The sequence below is a fragment of the Scyliorhinus canicula genome, chromosome 20 (assembly GCF_902713615.1).
Source record: "Scyliorhinus canicula chromosome 20, sScyCan1.1, whole genome shotgun sequence".
In the NCBI taxonomy this organism is placed as follows: domain Eukaryota; kingdom Metazoa; phylum Chordata; class Chondrichthyes; order Carcharhiniformes; family Scyliorhinidae; genus Scyliorhinus; species Scyliorhinus canicula.
This window is the reverse complement of record NC_052165.1, coordinates 65,236,234-65,260,350: the sequence shown is the minus strand read 5'-3', so window position 1 is coordinate 65,260,350 and position 24,117 is coordinate 65,236,234. Positions and strand designations below refer to the sequence as shown.

The 24,117-nt window shown below is 48.8% G+C and overlaps 1 protein-coding gene across 1 annotated transcript in view; it reads left to right on the top strand.

Annotated features, from left to right (window-relative positions):
- Positions 1-23,773, top strand: part of gpr37a (G protein-coupled receptor 37a) — a 34,952-nt gene extending 11,179 nt beyond the window's left edge. The window contains 1 exon segment of the mRNA XM_038780377.1: positions 20,877-23,773. Within this exon segment, the coding sequence (XP_038636305.1) occupies positions 20,877-21,692 (816 nt within the window). The 3' untranslated portion in view covers positions 21,693-23,773.
- Positions 23,774-24,117: the final 344 nt, after the last annotated feature.

Below are 24,117 nucleotides of genomic sequence, written 5' to 3'. Positions count from 1 at the left end.
TCTCTCTCCACATCCCTCTGTCTCTCTCCACATTCCCCTGACTCCACATTCCACTGTCTCCACATCCCATGTCTCTCCCCACATTCCCCTGTCTCCACATTCCCCTGTCTCTCTACACATTCCCACTGTCTCAACATTCCCCTGTCTCTCCACATTCCCACTGTCTCCACATTCCCCTGTCTCTCTCCACATTCCCCTGTCTCTCTCCACATCCCCCGTCCCTCTCCACATTCCCCTGTCTCCACATTCCCGGCTCTCCACATTCCCGTCTCTCCACATTCCCGTCTCTCCACATTCCCCTGTCTCCCTCCACATTCCCGTCTCTCTCCATATTCCCCTGTCTCCCTCCACATTCCCCAGTCTCTCCACATCCCCCGTCTCTCTCCACATTCCCCTGTCTCCACATTCCCCTGTCTCCCTCCACATTCCCCTGTCTCCACATTCCCCTGTCTCCCTCCACATTCCCCTGTCTCCCTCCACATTCCCCAGTCTCTCTCCACATCCCCCTGTCTCTCTCCATATTCCCCTGTCTCCACATTCCCCTGTCTCCCTCCACATTCCCCTATCTCCACATTCCCCTGTCTCCCTCCACATTCCCCTGTCTCCCTCCACATTCCCCTGTCTCCCTCCACATTCCCCAGTCTCTCTCCACATCCCCCTGTCTCTCTCCATATTCCCCTGTCTCCACATTCCCCTGTCTCCCTCCACATTCCCCTATCTCCATATTCCCCTGTCTCCCTCCACATTCCCCTGTCTCCATATTCCCCTGTCTCACTCCACATTCCCCTGTCTCCCTCCACATTCCCCAGTCTCTCTCCACATTCCCCTGTCTCCCTTCACATTCCCCTGTCTCCATATTCTCCTGTCTCTCTCCACATTCCCCTGTCTCCACATTCCCCTGTCTCTCTCCACATTCCCCTGTCTCCACATTCCCCTGTCTCCCTCCACATTCCCGTCTCTCCACATTCCCCTGTCTCCGTATTCCCCTGTCTCTCCACATTCCCCTGTTTCTCTCCACATCCCCCTGTCTCCACATTCCCCTGTCTCTTCACATTCCCCTGTCCCTCTCCACATTCCCCTGTCTCTCTCCACATTCCTCTGTCTCTCTCCACATTCCCCTGTCTCTCTCTCCACATTCCCCTGTCTCCACATTCCCCTGTCTCTCCACACTCCCGCCTCCACAGCCCCCTGTCTCTCTCCACATTCCCCTGTCTCCACATTCCCCTGTCTCTCTCCACATTCCCCTGTCTCCACATTCCCCTGTCTCTCTCCACGTCCCCCTGTCTCTCTCCACATCTCCCTGTCTCTCTCCCCATTCCCCTGTCTCCACATTCCCCTGTCTCTCTCCACATTCCCCTGTCTCTCTCCACATCCCCCTGTCTCTCTCCACAACCCCCTGTCTCTCTCCACATTCCCCTGTCTCCCTCCACATTCCCCTGTCTCCATATTCCCCTGTCTCCATATTCCCCTGTCTCCCTCCACATTCCCCTGTCTCCATATTCCCCTGTCTCACTCCACATTCCCGTCTCCCTCCACATTCCCCAGTCTCTCTCCACACTCCCCTGTCTCCCTTCACATTCCCCTGTCTCCATATTCCCCTGTCTCTCTCCACATTCCCCTGTCTCCACATTCCCCTGTCTCTCTCCACATTCCCCTGTCTCCACATTCCCCTGTCTCCCTCCACATTCCCGTCTCTCCACATTCCCCTGTCTCCGTATTCCCCTGTCTCTCCACATTCCCCTGTCTCTCTCCACATCCCCCTGTCTCCACATTCCCCTGTCTCTTCACATTCCCCTGTCCCTCTCCACATTCCCCTGTCTCTCTCCATATTCCCCTGTCTCTCTCCACATTTCCCTGTCTCTCTCTCCACATTCCCCTGTCTCCACATTCCCCTGTCTCTCCACACTCCCCCCTCCACAGCCCCCTGTCTCTCTCCACATTCCCCTGTCTCCACATTCCCCTGTCTCGCTCCACATTCCCCTGTCTCCACATTCCCCTGTCTCTCTCCACGTCCCCCTGTCTCTCTCCACATCTCCCTGTCTCTCTCCCCATTCCCCTGTCTCCACATTCCCCTGTCTCTCTCCACATTGCCCTATCTCTCTCCACATCCCCCTGTCTCTCTCCACATCCCCCTGTCTCTCTCCACATTCCCCTGTCTCCACATTCCCCTGTCTCTCTCCACATTTCCCTGTCTCCCCTTTCCCCTGTCTCCACATTCCTCTGTCTCTCTCCACATTCCCCTGTCTCACTCCACATCCCCCTGTCTCTCTCCACATCCCCCTGTCTCTCTCCACATTCCCCTGTCTCCACATTCCCCTGTCTCTCCACATTCCCCATTCTCACTGCACATTTCCCTGTCTCTCTCTCCACATTCCCCAGGTTCTCTCCACACTTCCCTGGTTGCTCCTATGTTATTCTCGTAGTCTGAATAAAGATTGTAGACTTCCAGTTAACACAAATACTTGATTCGGTGGGTTCATTCTGTTTCCAGAGCTGCTGGTGCTCACTAGCCTTGTGCTTCTGAAAGAGGCCGATCCTCCCTTGGGTTGGACCCTTTATACCCGTCTCTGATGCTGCCCTCTAGTGATGCTGTGGCCTGTTACATCTGTCTGTAGTCCCTGATGTATGTGCAGATGTACAGATCACTACAACCCCCCCCCCACCTTTATTGGACATGTTTTCTAGACTGGCCTCAAGAAAACTGTAAATAACAAGTGGTGAGAATGGCAAATCTGCGCACTTTGAAAATGATAAACTACAGAAAGAATTAATTATGTTGTGAGTCCATCATGAGAAATGTCCATATTCATCTTGTGTGTGTGTTGAAGTGTCGATACAAATCTAGCCGGTCGGGTGTGTTGCAGCATCTTAACGGTGGTAGTAGGCATGATGGTTTGTTGTGTGGCGAGGAACGTCCTGTGGACAAATGGACTTGGTCAAGTCTAGTGTGGAAAATACTGGCGTTGTAGGTCGAATCTCCAATAGTTCCCGGCGGTTACGGCGAAAAGTACTCCCGTAGGCGATTTGATAATGTAGGATACGTCGCCTCCTGCCTGATCACCGTGGCTGACTCAGACCATCCGCCTTCTGGGTCCCTGATTCTGATGGTGTCACCGATTGCCAGTAGCTTGAGTGGGATCGCATGTTGATCGTGGTATAGTTTTTGTTTGGAGCCTAGTGTCCGCACATCGTCGAGAACCGGTGCGTTGCCGTGATCTCGGAATTGCTTTGCCAGTAGGGTTGTCCAGATGTCTCTGCCGAAGAGCATTTGCGCTGCCGACAGTCCTGAGCTCAATGGGGTTGCTCGGTACGATAACGGAGCTAGGTTGATGTCGGAACGTGACTCGGTTGCTTTGCTGATGAGTCGTTTAATGATGTGGACACCTTTTTCTCCTGTTCCATTTGATTGCGGGTAGCAATTCTGTGTCGCACCATTGTCTGACCTCAACTTTTTCCTGTGTTTGTGGTATTAATTCTATCATCGTTCGTGAAAGCTGTTTTGCTTGTTTGTTCTGGAGCAGATGTGAATTCGTGAGATTCTTTATCATGCCATGGCATGTTTGTATTCTTGTCATCATTTTGCAGTGTGCTGTGGCATTGTCCTTCACGTGCAGAGTTGTACCATGTTGTACAGGTCGTTGTTTCATTGTTGTTGTTTGTGTTGTTTCTGTCTTTGCTGTTTTTGTTGTCGTTCTTGTTTTTGTTGTTTCTGTCTTGGTTGTTTTCGTTGGCATTCTTGTAGTTCTTGTTCTTTTTGTCGTGCTTGTTGATTCTGTTTTGTGTTTTTGCTTTTATTCTTGTTCTTTTTCTTGTCGTGCTTGTTGTTTCTGGGATGCTTCTTGGTGCTTTTGTCGTTCTTGTTGCACTGCATGTTGTTTTTGTTGTTGCTGTTGTTGTTCTTGTTTCTGCTGTGCTTCTTACGGTTTTTGTTGTTCTTGTTGCACTCAATGAGTGTGCCATGTGGATGATTTGAGTCATTGTCACAGTTATTGGTGTCAGTGTCCTTTGTGGTATCTGCTACATTGAGCGTGTCTTCTTGAGAATTGTGAGAATGATCAGATGTTGCATTGATGTTGGTGACATCGGTCATTTGTGGTGGATTCGATTCCTCTTCTTTGCTTACTTGGTACTCCTCTTCTAGAGTGATTTCTGGTTCACTTGAATCATCATTGATCTTTTTGTGCTCCTTTTCTGGAGTCAAAATCTTCAAGATTTCTATTGATGTGGTCTCTCTGAACTCTTGGTACTCCACTTCTGGAGTCACAATCTTCAAGATTTCAATTGACATGGTCTCTCTGGACTCATGGGTGGCCGTTCTCTGATTATTGAGTGCTTCTGTGCAGACAAGCTGACATATGTCAGTGTCACTGTGATCCTGCACGTCCTGTATGGGAATTGTGATTTCTTCATCACTTGTCTCACATACAGTTGGTAGACATTCAGTGTCTTCTGGTGGCTCAAATAAGCTTGATAGATCTTCATGGTCTTGTACATGCATGGCGTTCGCTATGGAGTGTTTGCTTGCTTCCATTTTTGAGTCTGTCACCGAAATGTCTGTGGAGGCGTGCATCGCTCTCTCTGTGGAGGCTTGTGTCGCTCTCTCTGTGGAGGCGTGCATCGCTCTCTCTGTGGAGGCTTGCGTCGCTCTCTGTGGAGGCTTGCATCGCTCTCTGTGGAGGGGGCTGGACCCTTTATACCCGTCTCTGATGCTGCCCTTTGGTGATGCTGTGGCTGTTGCACCAGGGACTACAGACAGATGTATGTGCAGATGTATGCACAGATGTACAGATCACTACAGTTTCCACGTTCCTGCAGTTGCCACAACCTCCCTCGGTGGGCACTGCATTCAGATGCTGCTCAACCTCAGACCTCACTCCAGGGGCGGGATTCTCCGACCTCCCACAGGGTCGGAGAATCCCTGGGGGGCAGTGTTAATCCCGCCCCGATGTGGCTGCCGTATTCTCCGACGCCGGTTTTCGGGAGGGGGCGGGATTCTCAGCACACCGGTTGGGGGCCGTTGGCATCCCCCCCCCCACGCCCACCCCCGGCAATTCTCCGGGCCCCGATGGGCTGAGCGGCCGCCCGCTTTTGGCCGGTCCCGTCGCCGTGGATTGGACCTGGTCCCACAAGGTGGGACCTGGCAGGTAAGTTGGCTGGTGCGGTCCTTGGGGGGAGGGGGGGGGGAGGAATCCGAACAACGGGGGGGGCCCCATGGTGGCCTGGCCCGCGATCGTGGCCCACCGATCTGCGGGCGGGCCTGTGCCGTGGGGGCACTTCTTCCTTCCGTGCCGGCCCCTCTAGGGCTCCGCCATGGCCAGCGCGGAGAAGACACCCCCCCTGCGCATGCGCCAGAATATGCTGGCTGGTCTGCGCATGCGCTGAACCACGCCGGCGGTTCTGTGCATGCACTAACGCGCGCCGGCCCTTCGACGCACCGTCGGGTGCAGTGCTAACCCCTCGGGCGTCGGGCCATCACGCCGATTCAGGAGAACCCCGCCTCAGGTCTTTCATCCACTCTCATCGCATATACCCCCAGGTGGTTGCAGAGGTTGTTTTTCAAACTGGAGGCCTGTGACCAGCGTTGTGCCTCAGGGATCGGTACTGGATCCACTGTTATTTGTTATTTATATCGATGGATTTGGATGAGAATTCAGGAGGCATGGTTTGTAAGTTTGCCGATGTCACCAAGGTTGATCGTGTTGTGGACAGTGAAGAAGGTTATCGAGGATTGCAATGGGATCTTGATTAATTTGGCAAGTGGGCCGATTAATGGCAGATGGAGTTTAATTTAGATAAATGTGAGGTGATGCATTTTGGTACAAATGGGGCAGGACCTACTCAGTTAATGGCAGGGAGTTGGGGAGAGTTATAGAACAAAGAGATCTCGGAATACAGGTTCATAGCTCCTTGAAAGTGGTGTCACAGGTGGACAGGGTGGTGAAGAGGCATTCGACATGCTTGGTTTCATTGGTCAGAACATTGAATACAGCAGTGAGAGTGAGTGCCTGGAGAATGCTGGTGAGCAGGACATACCCTCACCCTTTCACACTCTTGTCTTTATTTTTTACTCTTTTTAAAAATTATCAATTTTTGTGGCTTTTTTGCCAGGCAAATGGTTTCTTTTAATATGTCTGCTTTTAAAAAAAATAATCATGTTCAATGCAGTGCCAAACCTGGGGCTGGATTCTCCGCACCCCGACTCTGAAATCGCGGCCCGTGCTGGGGCGGAGAATTCAGGTTGACGCCATAATCGGGCCCGGGACCAGTTCGGCGATTCTCCGGGTGTGAAAATCGTCGTCACTTGGGAGCACACCGCGCCGCCGGGGGACCATTGCCAGAGGCCCGCTCAGTAATCCTCCGTCCCCGACCGGCCAAGTTCCCGATGTCATGGAACTAACCTGCTATTGCCGGTCGGGATGCTCACGTGGCGACTGCGGACTCAGTCCGCTGCCGCCCTGGTGGGGGCGGGCCGACTGGAGACCGGGGGGGGGGGGGGGGGGGGGGGCCTTATAGGCGGCCAGGGAACTAATGTGCGGGATTCGAGGGTCGGGGGCACAGCCGATCGGGGGGTCTTTATCTTGGGTTTGGCTCTGCGGTCTGAGTCCGCCCTTGGAGCTAGGCGGGGCCGCCGACCCGGATGTACGGGGGCCATATCTGCAGCAAAAGCTACAAGATTCACTCTGGGTCCTTGCTAGCCACCTGCAGGGCTGTGAATTTGTTTCACTTTTATGCAGGAGTTTCAGGAGTAAAACTCCACCGTTTTGACACCAGCGTCAGCACTTAGTCTCAAAATCAGAGAATCCAGCCCCTTATCTTCATGAAACAAAAAAGGAAAATATTGGACAATCTCAGCAGGTCTGAGAAGGAAGCTAACGTTTCAAGCTTTTTGTCAAAGCTGTCCCTTCTGTATCCACAGATGCTGTCAGACCTGCTGATTGGCCAGTATTTTCTGATTTTGTTTCAAATTCCAGCATTTACAGTACTTTGCTTTTATCTTTACAATCTTATCTTTGTGAAATTTGGTCATCAGCCTCCCCAGCATGAGAAAAATTGAAATGTCACCCCACCAACTTCCCTCCACCCGAATTACACAAACATTGGACAAGCCCGTTTCAACTAATAATTTTAACTCACTGTTATACCACTGTCAATTCACTGTGCGACTGTGAGAACGAGTAACATTAGGCTTTATTATCCATGAACTTGCCTGCCAGTCGGCTGTACAAATGAGTGCCACCCACAGGTGCCGATCTTATATATGGCCCCAGTGAGGACGGAGCCAAAGGCGGAGTCCACCGGGGTTCCAGTACAGTATCTGTAAGTAGCCCGCATCATCACTTCCAGGTCGGAGGTCACATCATTCCACAGACAGTACAGACAGTTCATGCATTAGTGAATACATTCACCACATTCACCCCCTGTTTAAAAAATCAAGTCCAGCGGGGGTGACGTGGGGTCATTAGATATTCAGTCTGTCTGGAGACCGGATCGTTCTTTTAGACCTCCTCAGCTCTAGCGATGCGGCAGGCACGGTTGTTGCAGATCGTGATTCCGGGGGCATTGTCTCTGGAGCTTGAGCCTCAGTGTCGGAGACGTTTGGGGGGTGAGGGTAGGCAGAGGGGTGGTGGGTGGCGGCAGTGCCGGAGCGGAGCAATACAGGAGACCCAGGGGGGCGTAAGGGGTGTTGGGGGTGGCGGTAGGCAGCGGGGAGGGGGCACGTTGGCAGGGGAACCAGCTGGCGCCAGGTCTCGTAGGGAGACCGTGTCTTGCCGTCCGTTGTGGTGGGCGATGTAGGCATACTGGGGGTTGGCATTCAGCAGCTGGACCCTCTCGACCAGAGAGTCGGTCTTATGGCTCTTATGCGCCTCCGGAGAAGGACAGGTCCCGGAGTTGTCAGCCAAGATGGAAGCGAGACCCCAGAGATGGACTTCCTGGGGAAGGCAAACAAACGGTCATGAGGGGTCACGTTCGTGGAGTTGTAGAGGAGTGATCTAATGGAGTGGAGGGCATCGGGGAGGAACTCCTGCCAGCGGGGGGGGGGGGGGGGGGGGGGGGGGGTCGGGAGACTTCTAGACCAGAGGGCCAGAAGGTCGGCCTTCCATACAGTCGCATTCTACCTCTCCACCTGCCTGTTTCCCTGTGGGTTATAGCTCATAGTCTGAGCAGGTACTGACGTAGCTCATCGCTCATGAATGATCAGCCCCTGTCGCTGTGGACGTATGCAGGGAAACTGAACAGTGTGAAGATGCTGTGCAGTACCTGCATCACAGTGGCCGAGGTCATGTCGGGGCAGGGGACAGCGAAGGGGAAGCAGGAGTACTCATCGACGACGGTTAGAAAGTATATATTATGGTTGGTGGAGGGGAGGGGCCCTTTGAAGTCAATTCTGAGGCACTCAAAGGGCAGGATGGCCTTTACCAGGTGGCCCTTGTCTGGCCGGTAGAAGTGCGGTTTGCACTCCGCACAGACCTGGCAGTCCCTGGTCATGGCCTTGACCTTCTCGGTGGAGAAGGGCAGATTGCGGGCCTTAATAAAGTGGGTAAGCCAGGTGACCCCCCGGCGACAGAGGTCATCGTGGATAGCCCGAAGTCGGTCATCTTGCGCGCTCGCGCATGTGCTGCGGGACAGGGCATCTGGGGGCTCATTGAGCTTCCCAGGATGATACTTGATATCGTAATTGTAGGTGGAGAGTTCGATCCTCCACCTCAAGATTTTGTCATTTTTTATTTTGCCCAATTGTCCGTTGTCAAACATGAAGGCGACCGACCCCTGCCGGTGATGAGGATGAACCTCCTACCGGCTAGGTAGTGCCTCCAGTGCCGCACGGCTTCCACTATGGCTTGTGCTTCCTTCTCAACCGAGGAGTGTCGGATTTCGGAAGCATGGAGGTTTCTAGAGAAGAATGCTACTGGCCTGCGCGCCTGGTTGAGTGTGGTGGCCAGTGCGGCGTCTGACGCATCGCTCTCTACCTGAAAGGGGACGGCCTTGGTGATGTCGGCCTTGATGCGGCTGAAGGCCGAGCGGGCCTCAGCCGTCAGGGGAAAAGTGGTCGTTTGAATAAGTGGGCGGGCTTTGTCCGCATAGTTGGGGACCCACTGGGCATAGTAGGAGAACAGCCCCACATTCACCACACTCACAGAATCACAGAATTTGTATGGTGCAGAAGGAGGCCATTTGGCCCATCATATCTGCACCAGCTCTCTGAATGAGCAGCTCACCGAGTTCCATACTCTCACCTTCTCCCCGTGACCCTGCACATTCTTCCTTTTCAGATAACTGTCTAATTCCCTTTTGAAAGCTCCAATTGAATTTGCCTCCACCGCACTCCCAGGCAGAGCATTCCAGATCCTAACCACTTGCTGTGTGAAAAAGTTTCTCCTCAGCTCACTTTTCCGTTTTTTCCCAATTGCTTCAAATCTGTGCCCTCTTGTTCTCAATTCTTATTGAGTGGGGAAACTTTCTCTCCATCCTCTCTGTCGAGACCCCTCATGATTTTGAACACCTCGATCAAATCTCCCCTCAACCTTCTCTTCTCTGAGGGAGGTCGTTCTAATTTCTCCAAACTATCTTTAGAAATGAAATTCTGGGGTGGCTTGCGGTGCAGTGGTTAGCACTGGGACTACGGCACTGAGGACCCGGGTTCGAATCCCGGCACTGGGTCACTGTCTGTGTTGAGTTTGCACATTCTTCCCATGCCTGCGTGGGTTTCACCCTCACAACCCAAAGATGTGCAGATTAGGTGGATTGGCCACACTAAATTGCCCCTTAATTGGAAAAAAAGATAGTTGGGTACTCTAAATTTCTAAAAAAAACTGAAATTCCTTATTCCACGAACCATTCTTGTGAATATTTTCTACATCATCTCTAATGCCTTCACATCCTTCCGAAAGTGTGGCACCCATTTTATTGATCTTATTTACACTATTTAATAATTACTGTACCCACTTGATGTCCACACATTGTAAACAGACTCTTTTCCTTTTTTTAAATAAATTTAGAGTACCCAATTAATTTTTTCCAATTAAGGGGCAATTTAGCGTGTCCAATCCAACTACCTTGCACATCTTTGTGTTGTGGGGGCGAAACCCACGCAAACACGGGGAGAATGTGCAAACTCCACACAGACAGTGACCTAGAGCCTGGGACCTCAGCGCCGTGAGACTGCAGTGCTAATCACTTTGCCACCGTGCTGCCAACTGACCCGTTTACAAGCTGGAAAACCTAAGTTGCTCATAATCTTTGATTATAATAATAGAATATGATCGTGCAATGTAATCATTATTTTATTTTCATGGCTCATTCCTTTGGACATGACAAGAGTCTCGCTCTTTTTTTTGACATTTCTGATGCAAGTTAATTTTGTAACATATTGATCACAATTGAGCACAGCACACGACAGTGAGGTCAGGCCCATGCATTTTAAGGCCTTAGCATTGAGCAGTCTTTGATTGTATTGATCTGATTAGAAATCCCAACTTTTTACGATTGTTTTAGTGCAGTATCTGACTGACCAGCAGCAAAAAGACAGAACTTCCACAGTAACAGTTATATTTCTACGCATCTTGCACTTTGTTATTAGTTAAAAGCCGTATATGGCTGGTTTGAGGCCAGTAGCCAATTTTGAGGCCAAAATGTTCCTGTTTGATTCTGTGATGAATTTGTTGATCTCAGTCGGAGGTGGAAAATGAGCCAGGATTCCTTGCAGCGTAGGACTGAAACAAAGGTGGTTGTGATGCCGTTGAATATCTCAGCCAGTGACATGGACTTTCTGCTGTAATAAAAACAGAAAATGCTGGGAAAACGCAGCAGGTCTGGCAGCATCATTGACTGTTTCGAGTCTGTATGACTCTTCTTTAGAGCGGAAGGGAGGTAGACTGCACGCTACTGAACTCACCAGCTTGTGATGAAAGTAAAGGGCAGAAGATTGCAGGCTCAAGGACACAAAAGCAGGAAACACCAAGCTTTGCCTGAATGCACACTGGAAGATTGATTCCTTTGGTGAGGTACCAATGTCGAACAGCGCCGGCCCTAGGGTTGCTGGCGCCCCGGGCAAGCTGAACTTCGGCGCCCTTCGGGGGGGGGGGGCAAGGGGGGGGGGGGCGGGGGCGGGCCCGGGGGGGGGTGAGGGGGGGGGGGCGAAGAGGGGGGCGGGCCGAGGGGGGGAGGGCTGAGGGGGGGTGGGGCCGAGGGGGGTGCGCGGGGCCGTGTGGCCGGGGGGGGGGGGGGGGGGGGGGGGGGGGGGGCGGACAGAGGGGGGACGGAGGGGGGGGGTCGGAAGGGGCCGCCCTGGGGGAGGGCGGCCACCGCGCATGCGCTGGTTGGCACCGGCCCAACTGCGCATGCGCGGGACCCGAGTCTCTGGCGCCCCCTAGCACATGGCGCCCCGGGCGACTGCCCGAGTTGCCGGTACCTTGGGCCGGCCCTGATGTCGAATGCCCATGGAGTATATACACCAATAGGGATCCGTTCTTTGAGGAAAGGAGTCGTGAAATGGGAGAAAATCTAAGGGGAGGGGAGGAGAATGTTGTTAAATCCGTCAGCACATTAAAGGACCTCACACATACTTTCAAAGTGCATGTCAGTGTCCAAATGTGCAGACTATCAATTTAAAATGATGAAGAAACATGAGTAGCAATAAATGTAAAGAAGCAATGGACAATCAATTACTCACACTCTGTCAGGGTGAAATTCTTCCTGTAAGAAACTCCAGCAAAAAAGTATGAGTCTGGGTATTATCGGAGTCACCCTTTGCTTTCAGTCAATTCAGCTTTTCCCTCCTGTTGCTGTGTGAAGAGGGCTTAACAGGAAAGGAATTGTGCAATGGTGAATCGCTGTCACTAAAGGCAGGCAGAAATATGTGCACAGTTCAAATAGAGTGCTGAATTTAAACTAAGCCATCACTTCTACACATAAAATAAATAATGCAAGGAGAAAGAAGCAATACTTACAAAGGCGGGAGGTTAAACCTCCCCCTCCCTGCAAATGAAATATTATCTCTGATTCAAAGCTTTACAGTGGACAGGGTTTAAAACAACTATTTGCAGGACAGAACGATTGTGACATTTGTCATTTATACATTTGGTGTCACTGAGCATTCCTATGAAACCTGAAGGTTGTTCAACGAAAATACCACACAGAATGTTGAATTTTGCAATCATCAGATTTATCTGGACAGATAGGTTCTACTTAATTGGATTGAGTAAGAAGTGCATCTCCCTTTTTCTGTCATTACGGCTGACTGGGGTGTTGAAACATTTGAAGCATTGTTCACAGAAATATCCCAGGTTTTGCTCACAAGAGGGCTGTCACACACAAAAAAATCTATCAATGTTAGAGACCAAATCATTTGAAGCATTTTCCTTTTATTAACAAGTTCCCTTCTGGAAGGATGTTTGATGTTGAGAGATTTCTTAATGTCACACATACCCATTATACTGTGGCACAGTTTAGCGACATCCACCTTGTTCCCAATATATTGCCTGTAGTACTGCAAATGTGGAAGAAAAATATTGGCGTAAACTTATAAAATTGTTTTATTTTTTTAAATTCACACATAAGTTACACAGATATCGAAAAAATACTTCTAATTTAATTATTTAAAAAATATCCCCGAAAGATGCTTTTGAAGATGAGATTGATCAAAGATTAATGATCAATCCTTTCTGTCAGAGTATGCCTATTTCCTTTCTATTTTATGCTTCTGGGCTGTTTCATTGATTAAATCATTGACTGCCAAAATGTATTAAATGCACTATTTCCAGTTTTTTAAGTTCATCCTTGGAGTCACGAGGGAGGCCAGCACTTATTACCAATTCCTATCTGCCTTTGAGGATGCTGAGGTGAACCAACTTCTTCAAGAGCCACAGTGTGTGTGGTGAAAGTGCTGTTAGGGAGCGAGTTTCAGAATGGCAGGCGACTTACAAGTCAGGAGAATATAAAATATAGAATCGTAGAAGTTAACAGCATGGAAGAAAACCATTCAGCCTATCATGTCATTCGACCTATCATATCATTCCACCTATCATTTAGGACTATAAAATAATGAGGAGCATAGCTAAGGTAGACAGTCAACATCTTTTCCCAAAGGTAGAGGAGTCTAGAACTAGAGGGCATAAGTTTAAGGGGAGAGATACAAAAGAGGCCAGAGGGGAAATTTCTTCACACAGAGGGTGGTGAACATCTGGAATGAGCTGCCAGAGGCAATGGAAGAGGCGGGTACAATTTTTTCCTTTAAAAAACAGTTAAGCCAGTTACATGGGCAGGGTGGGTATAGACTCTATACCCACCCTATACTATAGAGGGATATGGGTCAAATGCGGGCAAGTGGGATTAGCTTAGTGATAGAAACAGGGTGGCATGGACAAGCTGGGCCAAAGGGCCTGTTTCCATGCTGTAAATATCTATGACTCTATCTATGTCTACGCCAGACAGACTAATCCCACAAGGAGCCATCCAGACTAATCCCACTTTCCAGCTTTTGGTCTGTGCTGTGGCCAATAGGTTACAGCACTTCAAGTGCATATCCAAGTACTTTGAATGTTTCTGCCCTTATCACCCTTCCAGGCTGTGAGCTCCAGACCTCCATTACTTTCTTACTCTGAATCTATCCCTCTTGTTATGGAACCGTCAACTAAGGGGAATTGGGCCTTCCTATCCACTTCAGCGACTCCTCTTATGTCATATGGATTGTGACCTCAAATGGAGAACTTGGAAGTGCTGGTGTTCCCATGCATTTCCTGCCCATGTTCTTCTACATGGAGACGATCATAGGTTTGGAACATGCTGTCAAAGAAGCATTAGCAAGATGCTGCTGTGCATCTTGTAAATGGTACCCACTGCAGCTGCTGTGCCAGGTTGGTATAGGGACTATACATTTAAGATGGTGGATGGACAATGTTCCAAGTCAGTTCTTGCGATAGGGGCAGCGCGGTGGCACAGTGGTTAGCACTGCTGTCTCACCGCATCAGGGACCAGGGTGCGATTCAGACCTTGGGTAACTGTGTGGAGTCCGCACGTTCTCCCCATGTCTCCATAGGCTTCCTCCGGGTGCAGTTTCCTCCCACAGTCCAAAGGATGTGCAGGTTAGGTGTCCCTTAGTGTCCAAAGGTTAGGTGGGGTTCCAGAGATAGGGTGGAGGAGTGGGCCTAGGTAAGGTGCTCTTTCAGAGGATTGGTGCAGACTTGATGGGCAATTGTCCTCTTTCTGCACTGCAGGTGATTCTATGATAGCATTTGGCATAAAATACTATGCAGACTAACAATCTTTGAAACAAAGATTTTGGGGTTAAGTGAAATGAAGGATTTGGAGAGGTACAGCAATAAACAACTAGATGTGTTGCATAATAATAATAATCTTTATTATCACAAGTAGGCATACATTAACACTGCAATGAAGTTACTGTGAAAAGACCCTAGTTGCCACATTCCAGAGCCTGTCTGGGTACACAGAGAGAGAGTTCAGATGTCCAATTCACCTAACAGCATGTCTTTTGGGACTTGTGGGAAGAAACCGGAGCACCCAGAGGAAACCCACGCGGACACCGGGAGAACGTGCAGACTCCACACAGACAGTGACCCAAGCCGGGAATTGAACCTGTGACCCTGACACTGTGAAGCAACAGTGCTATCCACTGTGCTACCATGCTGTCCTTGAGAAACTTTTACATTGGGTAACTATTAGATGTGTCCACATTGTGTGTTATTCTTCATGATAACATGCAAACTGTTATGGGCCAGGGTTTAGAGAACCCCAAAGTGTATCATGGAGTTGACCTGACCCATAACTCTTAATAGATTGTGGTATGGAGAGCACACAGCCCACTCTACAAGTGTGGTACAGCAGAAACGGAAAAGTATTTTTTGAAGCAAAACAATGTTTATTCTATGAACTCAAGTTAACCTTTTTAAAATATACAGTGAACATCTTAGCAACAACTAATTCAAATACAACCGCCAAAGAATACAACACTAAGTAATCCTTTAAGCTTTCCTTTTAACATCCATAAGACTTAAAATAGAACTTTTAACAGAAGCACATCAAGTTAAAGTCACTACTGCGAGCAGTTATTAGATTTAAATCATCAAAGGATCGATTTACAATCTTTAGATTACAGAGAGAGACTCGTACACCTTCTGGCTGTGACTGCAGCTATCCGGCTCTGAAAATAAAACTGAAACACACCCTGCAGCAAACAGCCTAAAACAAAAGTAAAAAGCTGACACAGCCCAGCTCCACCCAGTCTCTGACTCGTTTCTTAAAGGTACTCTCACTACAGACATTTATATTCACACCCATTTATAAACACCCATTTCTTAAAGGTACATTTCTTAAACACCCACTTCTTAAAGGTACTCTCACATGACAAAACCAAACTTGAAGATCTGTTCAGAACTTCAAGAAACTTTTTTTCACAAACAAAATTACATTTTCAGCAATAAAATAGTTAGCTTTGAACTCTTTAAGAGCGGTAAAGTCAGTCATCATCCCAGATTGGCTGGTCAGAGGATGTCATTATTTTAATGCAAGAATAGAAAAAAAATAGAATAACTTTTTGACTTTCAAGGGATTGTAATAATTCTGTTTTGAAAATAAAAATCAAAAAGGCATCACCCCAGAGTGGTGGGTTCAGACTCAACACAGAGACTGGCGCACATAATCTAGTCTGCCATCTCAGTGCAGTACTAAGGGAGTCAGAATTGTGCCTTTTTGGTTGCGACATTAAATTGTCCTTTCTCTCAGAGGGATGTAAAATATCCTGCGGCGCTATCTGTAGAAGAGCAAGTGAGATCGCCTTATGTCTTGACCAAAACTTATTCCATTGGCAGCATCAGTAAAACTATCCGGCCATTTAGCTCATTGACATTTGTGGAACCTATTATTGTGTGCAAATTGGTGACTAATGTTTCTAAACAATTAATTGGCATTGACATTGAAGCATTTTGGGAGATCCTGAGATGATGACAGGTGCTATATAAATGCAAGTTATTTATTTAAAAAGCTTCTCAAACCTGCAGTTAAGACAATGTTGAATTTTCCTTTTAAACATTTCAACCTGCCCCAAAGTATATTTCTTTTAAACTCCCTTTTGGGGCAAAATCACCATCTGCAGTATTCGGAAACAAGCATGTTAACCTGGATAAAATCAATAGCTTAATACATTCATTAAAAGAGCAAAGGAATCTTAACACTTGGACATATACTTTTTAGTGTAATTTCGCCATTTAGGGAACATATTCTATTTCTTTGTAGATTGTTCCCCTATTTTCCGCTTTTCTGTCTATTTGGCAGGCCAAGACTTCCAAATTGACGGATGGCCTAGCATCAAACTGCCACGAACTGCCAGCCAATAGTGAGTGCCAGGGTTTCTAGCCAATGTCTGTGGCGGTAGAATTGGGGGTGGGGTGAGCTGGGGGGAGGAGGATTGTTATGGGTTGGGGTGGGTGCATGCACTAGGACTACCCAGCCACCAGGGGTGCTAGGATTCCCCAATCCCAGGATGTTCCTTCCCCTCGGTTGCTGTACCAGAGACTCTAATTAGTGGAGTCGATTTTCCACTTACCGCCCATTTGGAAGACCTGCTGCTTTCAATTTTCTCTCACAGGCAGCTGAAGCTGAACTGCAGCACCTGTTTAAAACCACGGTGGCACTTTGAAAAGTCTGACTTGATATCTCCGCATTCATTCCAATGAAGATCAGAGTTGGGATCAGTTCTACTCAGTCCAGAAGCATTAAGGGTGACATTCTGGCACAGTGGTTAGCGCTGCTGCCTCGCACCGCCAGGGATCCAGGTTCGATTCCGACCTCGGGTGACTGTGTGGAGTTTGCATTTCCTCCCCGTGTCTGCGTGGGTTACCTCTGGGTGTTCCCGTTTCCTCCCACAGAGCAAAGATGTGCAGGTTAGGTAAATTGGCCATGCTAATATTGCCCAAGTATGGGGTTACGGGGAAAGGAGCAGGAATTGGGCCGAGGTAGGGTGTTCTATCAGAGCAAGGGCAGGTGCAGATGTAATGGGCCGAAAGGCCTCCTTCTGCACTGTAGGGATCCTATGATTAGTGCTTCAACACTCAGATTGACAGTGGACACAACAGTGTCTGGACACGTTACTGAGTTCACAATCCTTCTGTCCCATTTGGAGAATTTGAATTCTGTTTTTGAAATCAACTTCACATCAATGAAATTGTCTATGGAACTGTTGTTACAAAAAGAATAACTGATTCACTAATGTCCTTCAGATAACCTTTAGATAAAGAAGGTCTGCCACCAGTCTGGCATGTATGTGACTCCAATCCCACAGCACTATGGTTGACTCTTAGTTGCTTGCTGTAGTATCCAGGTGAGCCACTCATTAGTATCATGCTGTGAATCTCAAAGGTGGTTAGAGGTGGGGCAATAAAATGCTAAGTGCCCATGGGTGAAGACCATACACTGAGAATGAAGAAAATTCTGATCCAGCCTCGTCAGTTTTTATTGTATTATTTTCTCCTCAAGGAACCCAGCTCAAGCATGCCTATCATTTAATTTCCCATTCTGTATAAAGACAATTAAGGGGTTTCCTTTGAGGCAAATTCACTCACCCTTTCAACACTTAGAAATTATTGTAAAGTATTATAGACCATTTACATCAGTGAAAAGTGACATTTAGCCCAAAAGGTCGACACCGATGCTTATCCTCCGAATGAGCTTCCTCCCAACCCACTTTATTGAACCCCCACCAATATATCCTTGGTAATTTCTCTGATTCCCCCTTGACACCAATGAAGAACTGGGATGAAGAAAATGTTCTTCCATTTCATGAACCAACACATAATTGAGGATTACTCCCTTAATGTTTTTCCTTAAAACTAGACTCAAAAACACTTGCAAAGCTTGCTTTAAGGGTAAAACTACACAGAGATAATATATAAGTATACATATCAAATTAATAAAATCTGATTTACATGTAAATGATGAACACAATGGCTTGTCAGGAACCAAAAATGTATTAATATCAAGCAAAATAAATATATTTATTGGGGTCGATTCTCTGGCCACATGGCACCCGGTGCCAATCCCGTTATATCGGGAAAATAGGAGGGGAGCCCCAAAAAGGATTTGCGGCGGGTGCCAAGCAGTTCGCTGTTCTACCACTTGCTCTAGTTAGCGTGAGGTGTGATCAGGGTCTGATCAGAAATAGCGAAAACCTGATCGCACTTCAATTTCATTCATTTTAGTGAGATTAAAGTCGAATGCAGCAGCAGTGAGTCACCCCCCCCACCCCATTGGGAAGTCACACAGCCTCGTTCAGTACTGCCCTATAAAACCTGGAGCCATGGACACCCAAGGGGGAGCGAGGAAGTGAGTAGCCACTCCACTTACCTCCACGCTGCACAAGGGCACAGTAACAGCTAGCCAGGTGCTGCTGGAGATGGGGGGGGGGGGGGGGGGGGGGGGGGTGGGGGAGTGGGATGGGTCCTTCAGAACAGTGGTTAGCATTGTTGCTTCACCACGCCAGGGTTCCAGGTTCGATTCCCAGCTTGGGTCACTGTCTGTGCAGTGTCTGAACGTTGTCCCCGTATCTGCGTGGGTTTCCTCCGGGTGCTCCGGTTTCCTCCCACAAGTCCTGAAAGTCGTGCTTGTGAGGTGAATTAGACATTCTGAATTCTCCCTCAGTATACCCGAACAGGTGCCGGAGTGTGGTGACTAGGGAATTTTCACAGTAACTTCATTGTGTGTTAATGTAAGTCTGCTTGTGCCACTAATAAATATTATGGGTGCGTTTCTCCGACCCCCACGCCGGGTGGGAGAATCGCGGGAGTGCCGGGCGATTCACGCCACGCCGCCTTCGCATGCGATTCTCCCAACTCCACAACACCGTGTCGCGTTTTGCGACAGGCCACTCGGAGAATCGACGCTCCGGTCGAGCGGCGATTCTCCGGCCTGGATGGGAAGAGCGGCTTGCCCAATCCGACCGGTTCACGCCGGTGCCAACCACACCTGGTCGCTGCCGGCATGAACAGTGCACGACCGCTGCGTGTAGGGCCCGTGGAGGCGGAGGGAGGATCGAGCACCAGGGGGATGCTCAGGAGGGGTCTGGCCCTCGATCGGTGCCCACCGATCGTTGGGCCGCGTCTCTGAAAGAAACACTCTTTTCCCTCTGCCGCCCCGCAAGATCAATCCTCCATGTCTTGCGGGGCAGCGGAGGGGAGAACGGCAACCGCGCATGCGCGGGTTGACGCCGGCCAACCTGCGCATGCGTGGGTGACGTCATTTAGGCGCCGCCGGCCGCATCATTCAGGCGGCGCAGCTTTGACGTGGGCGTCAAGGCCCGGCGCGCGAGATTGACGCGCCGCCGCTCCTAGCCCCCTGGGGGTGGGAGAATAGGGGGCGAGGGGCGGCCTCCGACGCCGGAGTGAAACACTCCGGTTTTCACTCCGGCGTCGGCACTTTGTCTCCCTTTGGGAGAATCGCGCCCTATGATTATTATTATTGGGGCTGAATGTTGGGGTTGGCTGGAGGCGGCCAGGTCAGGGGTGGGGGCTTTGAGTATGTGAAGCATGGAAGCCAGCTTTATTTCTTGTGCGCACCCGTAACAAACCACAGCTGCAGCCTGTCTGTCCTACAAAACTCTGAAAAGACAGAGCCGTGCTGCAGCACGTCGCTTGAAAGTCCATTTTGCCTCCCTTGAAGTTTTCCTTTTGTATTAGGCTGTCTAAAGTCTATCTCCCCCCCCCCCCCCCCCTTTGAAATTCCCCCTTTGTTCTTGCTTCCCACACAGAATGACACTTTTTCATTTCTCGGGAGAATTGCATCCATTATCCATATGAAGTGCCATTTTTAATGGTAACAGGAATGAAGGACTTCAATGATCTGGAGATGCTGGAGTTGTTCTCCCTTAAAAGAAAAGAGTAAGGCAGATTTAATAGAGGTGTTCAATAACATGAGGGGTTTGATCAAGTAGATAAGGGCAAACTGTTTTTAGTGGCACACAGATTTCAAGTGTTTGGGAAAAGAATCAGAGGCGACATGAAGAAACAATTTATTTTATGCAGTGCGCGGTTGTGACCTCCTGATGTGCTGCCTGAAAGGAAGCGGATTCAACAGTAACTTTCAAAAGAAAATTGGGTAAAATAATTGAAGGGAAAAAAGTTGGCTGGGCTATGCAGAAAGGACAAGATAGTGGGAACAATCGGGTAACTCTTTCAAAGAGCTGACACAGGCGCGATGGACTAATTGACCTTCTCCACTGTACGGTTCTCTGATCTTCATTCTTGTGTTCGAGGGTGTGGGAAAGGCACTCACATCGTTAATCATCCAACTGCTGTTAAAGTATCATGCCAAAGAGTTATTTGCACTTAAGATCCACACGTACTATCTGGCCAGCATGAAATGTTTCTCCCCTCCCAGAAAGGTGGCCGACGTTGTTAAAATACTGCAAAATAAAGTTGAAGAAAATCCTTAAAAAATAGAAATGAAGTAATAGCGGATGTTGATTCTCTCTGCTAAATCTTTCTTATGAGTAGTAGTGGTGGTAGTAGGTTCCTCATTATTCAAATATAGTCAAGCTGTAATGGATTTCAAAGCTAAACGTACGCCAGGGAATTTGATTATGGTGTAGGAAGGGTCTGTTGCTCCCCCCCCCCCCCCCCCCCCCAACCACCTCTCCTTGAGGTTAGAAGGATTCAAGGTGTCAGTTAGCCTGGCAGTTGCATCGAAATGGGGCAAGGCAAGGCACAAAAACTACCTCAGCCAGTAAAGGGATTGAACCCGCACTATTGGCAATACTCTGTCACACTATCTTAGCCAATTGAGTTAGCCGGCCCATCGACTGACTGACTCTTATTGCCACAATAATTAATATTGTACACATAATATATTTCTCTTGTCCTTTTGTTTGACAGGTTGCGTCCCTGGGAGTCACTACTTTCACTTTATGTGCGCTGTGCATCGACAGGTTCAGAGCGGCTACCAACGTGCAGATGTACTACGAGATGATTGAGAACTGCTCGTCAACCACAGCCAAGCTGGCCGTCATCTGGGTGGGCGCCATGTTGCTAGCACTGCCTGAGATTGCCCTACGGCAGTTGACAACAGAGAAGGTGGCAGCCTCCGATATGACTGCAGACCGCTGTGTTGTGAAGATATCTCCTAAGTTACCAGACTCTCTCTACGTGCTGGCACTGACTTACGACAGCGCCAAGATGTGGTGGTACTTTGGTTGCTACTTCTGTTTGCCCACCCTCTTCACAATTGGCAGCTCCATTGTGACAGCGAGAAAAATCAGAAAGGCCGAGAAGTCCTGTGCCAGGGGGAATAAGCGTCAGATTCAGCTCGAAGGCCAGATGAACTGCACGGTGGTGGCCTTGACCATTCTCTACGGGTTCTGCATCATCCCCGAAAACATCTGCAATATTGTGACTGCCTACATGGTCACTGGGGTCTCCCAGCAAACAGTGGATCTTCTGCAGCTCATCAGTCAGTTCCTCTTGTTCTTCAAGTCCTGCGTGACCCCGGTGGTCCTCTTCTGCCTGTGCAAGCCATTCAGCCGGGCCTTTTTGGACTGCTGCTGCTGCTGCTGTGAGGAATGTGGTCCCAAGTCGTCCACGGTCGCAAGCGATGACAACGACAACGAATTTACCACAGAACTTGAGCTCTCTCCATTCAGCACGATACGACGTGAAATGTCCACCTATACCTCAGTGGCAACACACTGCTGAAAAAGCTCGGTGCCTCTTGCTTCAACAAGAACAGTGCCCCCATCAATAGTGGACAATGTCCCATTTTGCCACGTGTCAGCATCCTTCAGAAACACACTGTGTGGAACTTGCCTGCCAATAGAGCCCAAACTTATCAAAACACTTTAAAAACTGTATATTGCTGTTCCTGAATTTTACACGCGAGTCTGTTAATGAGACGATAGCTGACTGTTAGTTTCCAGAGTTGCACTGTAACACACACAAAACTGTAAAACGTGATTACAGATGAGGAAAAGTCTGTGGCGGAAATACAATTTGGGATGTTTTTTTGGCACTAGGGACTCTGTTGAGCTTTCTTTCTCTGACCGTGAGGAAGTCGGCGGGGGTTGAAGATCCGGAGAGCAGCAAAAAACTGTGATTTTCTCCAGCGTGATTGAGTTTTGGAATTACTCCCCCCCCACCACACTCCCCCTTCCACCCCCACTCCCCACCAGTGGACTCGTGCGAGTCGTACCTCCCCAGTCTGGGAACTGATTTTTATACATTAGCATGTCATTAGCGAGAACTCTTTCCAGGCCTTCACCCCTTACGAAATATTCACTGGGCATCAGCGTGACCTCACGTCAACGTCATTTACACCACGTCTGGCAAGGCATGAGGCATTCAAGGGGACCCCTCCAGGGCTGCAGAGCTAAGTATGCCCCGCTGGGGTGGGGGCGGGGGGAGGACGAGGGACATGCCGGGCAGTTTCCCTGGAAGAGGTAGACAATGGCAGGATGGAACTGGCCAATGTGTGCCAGAGGGCAGTGCCAGGGCAGGGCCAAGAGGGAGCCCCATAGGTGGGTGCATATATGTGTGGTGAGTGGGGGAGGGGGGCGGGGGAGAGAGCAGATATTAAGGGGGATCTGCTACCGATGACTGGCGGAGAAGGGGGGGAGACATCCGAGATGTGGCCGTTCGGTTGCAGAGCTAGGCGGGGCACCCTTTAAAGATGGCATCCCGATTCTTTTGAAGCCGTTTCCTGGCTCCAACATTCACCGCCTCACCAGAGTGATGGTGTTCACCACAAACCACTTTTGTTTTCCGAAGAGGCTTAAGATTCCATGAGTACCCGCCTGTGGGATTCCCTCCATTTTTCACTGACACCTCCATTTTTTTGGTGTGCTCCGGTCCTCAGTCTGAATTGATAAAGGCAGTGTTACATAATGTACAGATCAAATTCACCAGAATTCTGAGTTCAGCTCACATGGTCCAAAATCCTTGGGTGTGAAGAAAGCTTGAAAATGAAGTTTGTGACATGTACAAGGGATAGTAAGGACTAGCTAACGTACTGTATCTTGCTCTGTAGTAACTGCAGCTAGTTGCTGTACGTCGAATATCTGAAGTTTGTGAGATTTTTTTTGTTGGAAGCTGTCAACACAGACAGCGCAAGTGCTGATTGTCCTGATGTCGACAATGTTCTGTTCTTATTTTGTGCTGTTGGTTTTGTAATAATGGAGAGAAGAAAGTTGTGAATCACAAATGTCATTTCTTTTTCATTTTCCTCGTTAAGGACTCCATAACTATTTGCAAATTGTGTGTGTTTTTTTAAAGAAACACAATTTCCTGTAAATAAAACCTTAAATTGAACAAACATACCTTTTTCATTCAGCGCAGCCAGCATTGGCGGGGTTCACGTAGCCTGCTGAAGCATAGGTTTTCAAACCAGCAGTCCGTGAATCCTGGGGCGGAGGATCATCAGGAGCAACAGGATGGGATTTCTGTTTGTCTGGACTGGCCATATGAGAACAGAATTTCTCAAAAATTCTGTATTAGATGAAGAGCTGATTAAGTAAAGATTTTAAAAGTAAAGAAGAGTTTGGATCGAGTAAATATGGAAGAACATGTTTCTACAAGCAGTAACCAGAGGATGCAAATATGAGGTGATTGTCAAATTAGCCAGGGATAAGATTTCAATTTTTTTAAGGCAGTGAGCTGGTCGTATGAGGAAAGGATGAGGCTCTGGGTCTGTACTCATTGGAGTTCAGAAGGATGAGGGGGATCTTATTGAAACTTACAGGATACTACGAGGCTTGAATAGAGTGGACGTGGAGAGGATGTTTCCACTCGTAGGAAAAACTGGGACCAGAGGGCACCATCTCAGACTAAAGGGACTATCCTTTAAAACAGAGATGAGGAGGAATTTCTTCAGCCAGAGGATGGTGAATCTGTGGAACTCCTTGCCGCAGAAGGCTGTGGAGGCCAAATCATTGAGTGTCTTTAAGACAGAAATAGATAGATTCTTGATTAATAAGGAGGATCAGGGGTTATGGGGAAAAGACAGGAGAATGGGGATGAGAAAAATATCAGCTACGATTGAATGATGGAGCAGACTCAATGGATCAAGTGGCCTAATTCTGTTCCTATGCCTTATGATCTTACGGTTTTATAGGTTAGAATTCACTGT